This window comes from Borostomias antarcticus (genome assembly GCF_949987555.1).
Source record: "Borostomias antarcticus genome assembly, chromosome: 11".
In the NCBI taxonomy this organism is placed as follows: domain Eukaryota; kingdom Metazoa; phylum Chordata; class Actinopteri; order Stomiiformes; family Stomiidae; genus Borostomias; species Borostomias antarcticus.
This window is the reverse complement of record NC_140244.1, coordinates 19,435,285-19,445,191: the sequence shown is the minus strand read 5'-3', so window position 1 is coordinate 19,445,191 and position 9,907 is coordinate 19,435,285. Positions and strand designations below refer to the sequence as shown.

The 9,907-nt window shown below is 41.2% G+C and overlaps 1 protein-coding gene across 1 annotated transcript; it reads right to left on the bottom strand.

Moving 5' to 3' along the window:
• Nucleotides 1–2,376: 2,376 nt before the first annotated feature.
• On the bottom strand, nt 2,377–9,841 carry LOC311315227 (cytosolic sulfotransferase 3-like). Its single transcript, XM_084445844.1, has 8 exons — nt 9,711–9,841; nt 7,462–7,623; nt 7,209–7,337; nt 5,252–5,352; nt 4,702–4,828; nt 4,217–4,314; nt 2,875–3,049; nt 2,377–2,756 (listed from the first exon to the last, which is right to left on the bottom strand). Exons 2-8 carry the CDS (start codon nt 7,598–7,600, stop codon nt 2,644–2,646), a joined length of 882 nt encoding a protein of 293 aa, XP_084301970.1. The 5' UTR covers nt 7,601–7,623; nt 9,711–9,841; the 3' UTR covers nt 2,377–2,643.
• Nucleotides 9,842–9,907: the final 66 nt, after the last annotated feature.

Sequence of the window (9,907 nt, the reverse complement as noted above, 5' to 3'; positions counted from 1 at the left end):
TACACCAGATTAATAACCACATCTCACTACTATAGAGGCAGGTGGCTATTACAGCAGACTGTTATCATAGCTCTGTGGTGCTGTAACGTTATCCCTCAGACAACCTTAACTTAAGCAGCAGGAATAACACTAAGGATAGTTCCTTATGCTACTGATGTCGTATGAACTCTGTAAATACAGTTGAATGTAGGCTATTAGAAGTGTTATTGTCCTTATTCGTTCTTTGTATTCGAGAAATACCCTGACACATTACCTCTGACATGTTTAAACTATGTAAAACACATATTGTACACACGTCTCACCTGGTATCAAATCGGGTACTGTTGTCAACTTGTAGTAGCCTAGAATCTGAGTCATGTAGCCACATACAGTCCAACTACTTTCACCCACTGTTCAAACCTTTGAGCAACAGGTCGCAGGTACAGTAGCCTATCATTTAGTAGACTTGCTTAAGGCAGCCTTGTGATAATGTCATATTTCAGTGATAGGCTTACATACAGGCACATACAGTAGTTGTGGGGATACAGAAGCACCTTAAATGAAACTGGTTTCACAGGAAGGAAATACATCTAAGAAAGTGTTTATGTAATCCTGCTTTTACTTACAGACAGCACATACTGTATGTCAGTGGCGATTCTAGACCTTTTTGACTGGGGTAGCACAAGGGGGAACAGAGATATGCCAGGGTGGCAGTTCAGGGTTTTTTTCTGCATGCCTGCATGTGAAGAAGTAAAACACATGTACCCAAAGCACAAGTCACACCTACAAGCTATAATTCAACTTTTTGTGAACTGCACCCACGTCAGGAATCACAATATTTCACAATGGTTTCATTAAACGTGACTGTATATGTTTTACTCCCACTGGTTCCCCAGCCTCCTCTCAGCACACACATCACAGGAATGGTCCACGTTTGTCATATTTTTCAGTTGAAATGTCAGAATGTCAAAATCATGACACCATACAAATGTAATCAAGTGTCCACTGTCCGTTATTTATTATTTTAACATGGTGCCTCCATATTCAGGCTACACAGAAAAAAACAACAACTTTAGATTAAATTCAATAATCTTTATTTAAGATCTAAGTATACTGATAGCTTCACATGCTGTACCAACAACAAATTCGACCGACATTGGTCGTGTGGTGGTCATCATTACGTTAAATCCATTTAAATCCTAGAGTCTAGCTTGTTAAGCAGATGGGCAGTCGGCTAATTTATGCTCAGCTGTTTGGCGCTGTATGAGAATTACTTCACAACTGAGACAAATAAATGCAAGTTATAGTTTTGCAACTGAGGCTTACGGGGCAAACGATACACTCGTTTGGTTTATGTGTTACCTGGCTGGTTAGCTGTCATCACTCGGGCACTCTGGATGGGGAAAGGGCAGTGGAGGAGTAGCGCGCCTCCGTTTGTGTCCGCTTTTCGCGTTTACCGTTGACAAAGGAAGAGAGGGAGGGGAGGGGCACGGTGTGTGCTGCGGGCACGTGTGTGTGTTCGGGGGGGGTCTGGCAAAATTACTACGCATTTTGGGCATTATTATTACAGATTATTACATCGAGAATCGTTCGATGTCACCATGGGCCACATACACTTTTAAAATATAAAGAAAACATATAATATATAAAATAAACATAAAGAATACATTTTCAAAAGGGCACTTGCCTTGTCCAGAGGGCAAAGGGCAGGTGCTCTAGCACCACCTCGTGTCTATCTGTGCACGTCCCTGCAATCCAGCATAAGAGTAATGTAAGGTGGTTGCTTACCAATAAGATAAAAACCAATGTTTCTCACGTCTCATGGAAAGAGAGGGCCAGCCAACCATCTCAGACGTTTTGTGCTCACTAAGAACTAGCTTTAAAGAAACAAGGGCATCTTGAATTTGAATTTACAAGTGACTCCAACAGTTTAGCCAAACAAGACAGCCTAAATATTGGCCTATAATTATTGGGGTCATTAATTTCACCACCCCTGTGCAAGGGATTCCGCCAGTTTATAAACAACAATACTTGTTACAGTAGAAACAACAAGCTGAGTACAGTACGTCTTACACTAGACTGCACACTAGACTGCGCACCCAAAAGCAAATTAAATATGAGTAAAGTCTCTTTGTTGAAGTGTTAAAAAAAATCAGTAGCAACAATAGGCCTTATGTAGTTCCCCTGTATTTTATTATTAACATAATAAAACACCATTGCTCAAGAGCCCTTCTGGAACCTAGAACCCTCCCACCATGGCATGCTTTGCTGGAACCTAGAACCCTCCCAACAGGGCATGCATTGCTAGAACCTAGAACCCTCCCACCAGGGCATGCTTTGCTAGCTCATCCCCCTAAAACAAGAGAAAAAGTAATGCAGGTGCACAAGGTCCTCCACTCAACATTCAAAGAAAAAAAAAACTTTTTAATTATATTATTATATTATATTATTATTATATATGATATTGTTAATCGCTATTATTTCTGAGACAATTATTGTCTAGAAAAAATAAATAATACAGCCCTATGTCCATCACATATTATCATACTAATTTTAAGCCATCACTAAAAGAGAGCAGATCTTGACAAGGGAGATATCTGCACTATGATCACAGGGAGGGTCAAGTTCAGCATTCTGCTACAGAGCCTGACCACGGCCACAATCCTAAACCTCAGTGCGGAATTGTAGGGTGGGATCCTTCATCTTCTTCTGATAAACTTCATCAAACTGTTCATTCTGGGCCACAGTGAAATGGTTCTTCCAATCTCCAACCTTCCCTGGAGTCACAGAGGCAGATATGAGCAATGGAATATGGAAAGGTGGTGGATGTTAAAGTACTTTAATACAGTGGGGCTTTACTTTACTATCATCCTTCTGCCAGTTACACACACCAACCTTTTCTCATGAAGGGTGAGATCTTGAAGTCCATCACTGGGAGGGTGGAGTAGTTGGTCATGTTGTTCTTCTTCATGTTGTCAAACTGCACTCCTCCTAGTATGCTCTCCTTCTCCTCCACTGAGGGAGACAAATCCAGGAAGGAGCACAGGCGGTCCAGCTCTCTCCCAGTATCCTAAAGGAACATACATGCACACACACACGCTAAATGCCATCTCACTGCTAATCAAAAATTCTGTTGAGTAATCTTCTTCTAAACCCTTCTTCTTCAGCATGGCTAAGACAGAGTCTGGAGCTGTAATTCGGGAACCCATGTTCAAAATGTATCAGTATCTACTGTAATCATTTTTGTTTCAATATGGCAGCAATGGACGTGGCCTCAATCATGTTCACTGAAGTCATGAGCACTAGGAAGCTGCCTACATATCCCAATCTTCTTGTTGTTAGCCAAAGAGGAAGCTACGATGTAAACAGGATGCACACTGTGACAAAAACATCTTACCAGAATCATTAGGTAAACTTAACTGACAGATGTATGAAACCACCCTTATGCTGCACTTAATTACCAATCACATGCGTTGCTTTCTTAGGATAATTCTGTCTTTAGGGGTGTAGGGATTTAGACATAGGCGTAAGTGACGCATTAATACTTTGTATAAAATGTAAGTCAAACTAAAAGTAATATGAGAAAACGTTTGCTTCAGACTTTTTTCCCTGTGCACAGCTTCTGGGTTAACAATACATGTTGTGAACGTCACATCATCCCAGTCTATCTACTTCCCTTTGGAGGGTATAGGCACCCCACCTGCATCAGCACGTAGCTTGGGAGATAGAGTGTCCAACTGGGGATCACAAGGCCCTGGGTTCAATCCCAGCTCCCGACATTGTGCCGAAGTGTCCTTGAGCAAGACACTGAACCCCAACATAGCTCACGTGCGGCACAGTGGCGCAGTACTTAGTACTATCGCCTCACAACAAGAAAGTCTTGCACGCCTTTCTTTGTAATTTGCATGTTCTCCCCGTGTTCGCAAGGGTTTCCTCCCAAAGAACCCAATGAGAAAAACATGAAGAACAGATGCTCTTCAGTCCTATCCCTGACCAGGACCTGGACTGAGCACTTGGACTTGCTCCCCGGGCGCCATGAACGATGGCTGCCCACTGCTCCTGGCTGCCCCTGGAGGAGGATGGCTTGGATGGGATAGATGCAGGGAACAATTTCCAGCGGTGAAGAAAGCATGTGTGTGTTGCTGCTCACGCGTAATATGCACTTCGCTGCTCACGTGTAAATAATCACTGCATGGGTAATAAAATAGACATTTGAGGTCCTGGGATGATAACAAACCTCCACAAGATCCTCAAAGAACAGGTAGAGGAGTTTGGAGTAGCTCTGTTTCTTCTCCCACCAGCCGGTCACATGGTCGTACCAGGGACCAAACACCACTGCTCACATGAAAGAATAAATTAACTGACAATGAATCAACAGGAATCACAGAGCACTATTATGCATACAATAAATAAGTCAGGGAGCCAGTCAGTCAGGCAGAGTCAATCAATCAATCAAAGCAGTTCAAAAACACTGGTAAGAATTCTGAAATAAACTTATAGAGGCACTTCTGTTATTATGATACACGTCTAGTTCATATATTTCTAAATAAACAATTGTAGCTGCTGCACAGCTTAGAGTTGGGGACGGACATTTTGAGGATGAATAAGGAGGAAGACAACTGAGAAGTAACTATTGGCTACGGAAGACCTAAGTGTGCTTAACGGCTAATCTCTAAGCTAAATTAAAGTGGCAATAATCGATTTCCTACTGCTACCACTCACTCTGTCCATCCATGAATCTCTGTATGAAGTTGCTCCAGTCTCCTGGCTCTGGTTGGACCACATTCATGCGGTCAAAGTGGAAATAGGACACTGCATTGTCCTTGGCATTACGGGCCACATACACTACCTAAAGAAAGACAATAGAGTTAGATGGTCACTAGTCTCGGAGCCAGACTCTCTACGGAGGAGAGAGTCTGGACTTCAGACGCTTAGAATTTGTAAAAGGAAGTTCTTAAAAAAAACGCATCACTTCCGGTCCGGACAGTCTATTATTACTCTCTACGGAATTTTTATGGGATATCCGCCCGTTTTTTCCTCAACTTCCTTCAACAAAATTTCTGCGTCTAAATACCAGACGTAGTTGACTCGTCTGGCTCGCGAGACTATGGTCACATATGACCACAACCATTCAGAACATAAGTCAAACATAATGGGTGAAAAGAGACAAGTTAAAGGGAATGAAACAGTTTCAAGAAAGAAAAGTTGTCTCATGTGATCACAGACTATAAAGACAACACATAGAGACAGAGTTACTGTACACATACTATACCCTGCAGTTCTGTTCCCAGAAGGACTTGGGCACAAACTGAATGGGGAGGTGAGTCTTGATGATGCGAGGTGACGTCGGTAGATTATCTGCCAACTCTGTTCCTGTAAGAATAGAAGTGTAAATGACGTTCAATTCAATTCATTTATTTGCTCAAGTAGGGACAGTGTACATTGATGAACATTTTAAAACAAAAATTTAAATGCACTACAATTGCAGCCAAAAATGTTGAATCATGGTGTTACAGATCAAGTTCCACCAAGCCTGCTTTCAACAAGTGAGTAAAAACCTGTGATGAGAACTAGTGTCTGGTATTGTGCAAAATAGTTTGAATGATTCTGGTGATTGTACATGCAGGACAGAGATTCAGTTTACAGTGCTGAGACTCTGACATCGCTAGCGACTGGATCCGTTTCCTCTGCAGTGCAGATCAAAGGCTGTGAGCAGGTAAATGCTTACATAGTTAACCATTGCAGTAGCTAGTTGAGAATGATGTTGTAACAGAGCAATGCGTGGCATGTGACCTCTCATGGTGAAGGCTACCCAGAGGAATGACAACTGTGAAACGAGATCTCCCACCGTTGTTTTTCCTAGGCAGCAATGCATTCAGTGTGATATTAAAATGAGACTATTGTCTATGTCTCCTGTTTCTCTGGTTTGTCTCAGGAGCATGAGTCATCTCCGTTTAGACCCCTTTTGATCTGCAAAAGAGATCTAAAAAAAAGTCTTTAATAACACTCAGTTTTACCCAATTTATGCATCTCATACTTTACTCAGGATGATCCATCAGAGAGCGTAAACTGACTTAATTCTCATTCCAGTTTGTTACATCTCAGATTCGGCTCAGTCTGTTCTATAAAAGAGGTCTCTACACAACCGTGAACAGTTCTCATTTTAGACATCTCAGTTTAGACCCCTTTTGATCTACAAAAGAGATCTCAACAAAGTCTTAAATAACACTCAGTTTATGTATCTCATACTTTACCCAAGCTGATCGATCAGAGCTCTCTACATAAACTCACTTAATTCTCATTGATTAATATTTCCACCCATGAAAACACACCACTAACGGCATGCTGGTTAATATTCAAATGAAGTGAAATTAACTGTTAACTAGAGTGACATGGTACAACCATGAGTACTAACATAGCCAAGGCTACTATACAGGTTTACTATTGCTCCAATTCTTTCCAACAGAAAAAAAACGGAAAACATTCATCATGAAAGAGACTAAACCGTGTCTCATTGCAGTGTCTCTGTTTTGCTGTCTTATTTCTCCTAAGGACTCATTAGGAGAAACATGGAGTCATGGAATTGATTAAACCCAAACATAAGAGATGTCCCCTATTTCTCCTGCTTCTCAAACTAATATCTCAAACGTGATTTATCCTTCTCCACAGTGTCTCATTGTAATGTCTCGTCTTTTGCTCTTATTTCTCCTAAGGGATTTTAGGATAAACAACTGTGACAAAAGAAAGACTTAAATGATCCTCAAATGAAATCACCATGTTGTCTCCTGAGCAATAGGAGGTATAACACTGAGCAACAAAATTTTCCTCTGGGTAGGCCTCACCGTAAGAAAGCCCCTGTACCTCAAAATTGCTCACATACTTAGCACTGTTGCCTCACAGCAAGAAGGTCTCCGGGCCTTTCTGTGTGGAGTTTGCATGTTCTCCCCGTGTTCGCAAGGGTTCCCCCATAAAGAACCCAATATGAAAAACATGCAGAAGAACAGATCGCAAACACTGTCTGTCCCTGACAAAGACAGAGCACTTGGCTGAGCGTGGTTCATGCACGCTGCCTACTTTCTGCTCCTGGCTGCCCTTGGGGGATGGGTTAAGAGCAGGAGAAGAATTTCAGTGGCGAACGCTACAGCCATTCATGTATGTGTTTTCGGCAGTGTCGTCTACACCTTGTGTGTGTGTCTCACTTCATGACCAATAAAGATGTCTGTTGTAACCTGTGGGCATAGTAGAGATGGAGAGCTCTAGGAACGGCACTCGTGCATAGATGGGGATGGATGTCTGACGCTCAGGAGCTGTCTGGCCAAAGTAGAGAAGATCCAGGATGTAGGAGACCCATGTGGTTCCTGAGGGGGAGAAAGGGCGAGGGAGAGATACAGTAGAAAGGGGAGAGAGTCAATCAGTGACTACAAAATACTATACATAGTTTGCTGGCATGTTGAACACCTGTCTCTCTCCACTAGTACAGACCTGCTTTGGGGTATGTAGCGATAAGGATATCATCTGGCCTGGCTTGGAAGTTCTGGACCTTCTCCCAACCGTCTGTGAAATAGTGGACCATCGAGACCCCATGGAAGTCAAACAACTCTGGCCTAGGGGGTTTCTCCATCTGAAAATAGCAAGATCTCTGCACTGATTATCAGAGAGACGAGAATGAATATGTTAGAAATCCTGTTACAGCATAGAATAGATAACCCTTTGATATTCCACAATGAAGATTTAGGTTTAGGAATAAGTTACAAAATATGACTAGACAAACCATATTCATCATTCTCCAACGAAAGAATATTTGAACAGAATCATGTCTGGTCAGATATAAAAGATCATTACAAATGCAATAGCTGTACTGCAAAGATTTGTAGAGTGAAATCTACAGTAGGTAGGTCATACTCTAGCTACAGTTTAGGTCAACATCTGTACACAACAAACCAAGAATGATTAACTAAAGAATTCTGAAATAAAGCTGTAGAGGCACTTCTGTTATTATGATACAGGTCTAGTTCATCTATTTCTAAAACAACATTTGTAGCTGCTGCACAGCTTAGAGTCGGGGACGGACATTTTGAGGATGAATAAGGAGGAAGACAACTGAGAAGTAACTACTGGCTATGGAAGCACGGAAGTGTGCTTAACGGCTAATCTCTAAAATAGATTAAAGCGACGATAATCGATTTCCTACTACTAGATGGCAGTAAGAGGCTTGTTTACAAATGAAAGATATCTAAACCTACTATAAAATGTATAATATGTACATTGAAGCCACAGGGTGGAGCAGGGTTATTGTTGCTTTAAATTATGGGAAAGTGTGCAGAAAGGGCATTTTGAGCAGCAAGAGGAAGAAGCGGAGGATGAGGAAGAAGAGAACATCATATCATATCATAAGTACAATTACTAAATTGTGCCCATGGAATGTATATGTGGGTGGAACTACCGGTCCAATGCTAGACTACCATAGAGACTGTGGATGTCAGAAAACATTTTGAGACAAATGTATTCAAAAAAAGGTTGACAAAAAGCACACAAAGAATAATGTAAAAACACTGCAAATAAAAATAAAATAAAAATAGGCCTTGACTGTGCAAATAAAACAACAACAGCAAATTGTACATTTGTGTTCGTTTTATGGGCAAAAAAGAAAAATGCTGACCACTATAGCCTACACAATTTCATAATCCCATTCTGTCTATTTTTTGTATATTCAGTATATTTAGCATTTAGTAGGAAAGGAAGGAAGACACCATTATTGTACATTTTCCTAAACTATTTACATAACATTTCAGTTCAAGTTATACATAGTTATAAAGTGGGCAGGCCCATTTCATTTGAAAGATCCATAGTTAGCTCCCCAAGGAGGCATATTAACACTTATCTATTTACAAACAAGAATGCTACCTGCTGACTCAATCAAGTGTCCAGATAAGCCATTGTGTCTTGGTCTACTTACTTCACCATCTAAAGGGAAGTGCATAGGTCAGGTAATGACTTTTGTCCAGAAACAGACGTTGAACCAACAGCAGCAAAATAGCTAATGTTACAGGAAACCACATTGTAACTGCTTTAATCACCGATAGCTACCGTTAATGTTATGGAAGCTGCTGCTAGTTGTGAGCTCATGAGTCTTGGCCACGGTCTTATTGTGCTGGATTAGCATTGGAAGCATTGGAACTGGAATTTGGAACCGTGTCCAGGTGACAAGACCTATCTTAATTTATCAAACATTATTTCAGGTCATTTCAATTCAGAGCTATTTCAGGGGCATGACTAGCTAATTCCCCCCTACTAGCCACTCCTTAAAAGAAACACGCCAGCTCTGCCCAAAGCCAGGCTGGACCTGGCCTGGTTTGGACTAGGATTACGTAATAACTAGCAGCTCGCTTTTCATGCAACTTGGTTACAACATTAACTCTCAGGTCTGAACCTAACAGTAACTCTCAGAACTAAACTAGTCTTTCACTTAATTATGGCATTATATCACATAGCCTATCACATATAAAGTTCACAGAAAGAAAGACAAGTCCCATTGACTGCCCTCTGACAAGCAGATAAGTTATATCCCTGCAAATGATCACATTCACTGCCAAAATCTATCAGCCAGTCAAGGGCGATAAAGCATTAAACCTTAAGCAACCGCTGAAATGCATCGTATAGCTAGTTGAAGTGACATGTTGAGTGTAATTCAATAGTGTCCCCAGTAATCAATCTCTGTTGTCTCCACCTACCTGTTTTCTTCTTCCCACTTTTCTTTTCCTTCAATCAAGATAGTTTTGTTGTTTTTTCTTCTATTACTTTCGACTTTGCAGGCTAAATTCGTATCCTTCCTTACTGCTAGTTAAATAAGCACAGATTGACTTCTCTTTCTCTCCCACTTCTTTTTTCTCTCTCCCTTGTTACAATCAGTACAATCAGTCAGGTATTG

What these genes read in the sequence shown, in the direction of transcription:
- LOC311315227 (XM_084445844.1), bottom strand. Translation starts at nt 7,600, where the DNA reads ATGGAGAAACCCCCTAGGCCAGAGTTGTTTGACTTCCATGGGGTCTCG. An exon ending in CATCTCTACTATGCCCACAG is followed by an intron (nt 5,353 to 7,208) that starts GTTACAACAGAC and finishes CTATTCTTACAG; the next exon opens with GAACAGAGTTGGCAGATAAT. An exon ending in TCTTTGAGGATCTTGTGGAG is followed by an intron (nt 3,050 to 4,216) that starts GTTTGTTATCAT and finishes ATGTTCCTTTAG; the next exon opens with GATACTGGGAGAGAGCTGGA.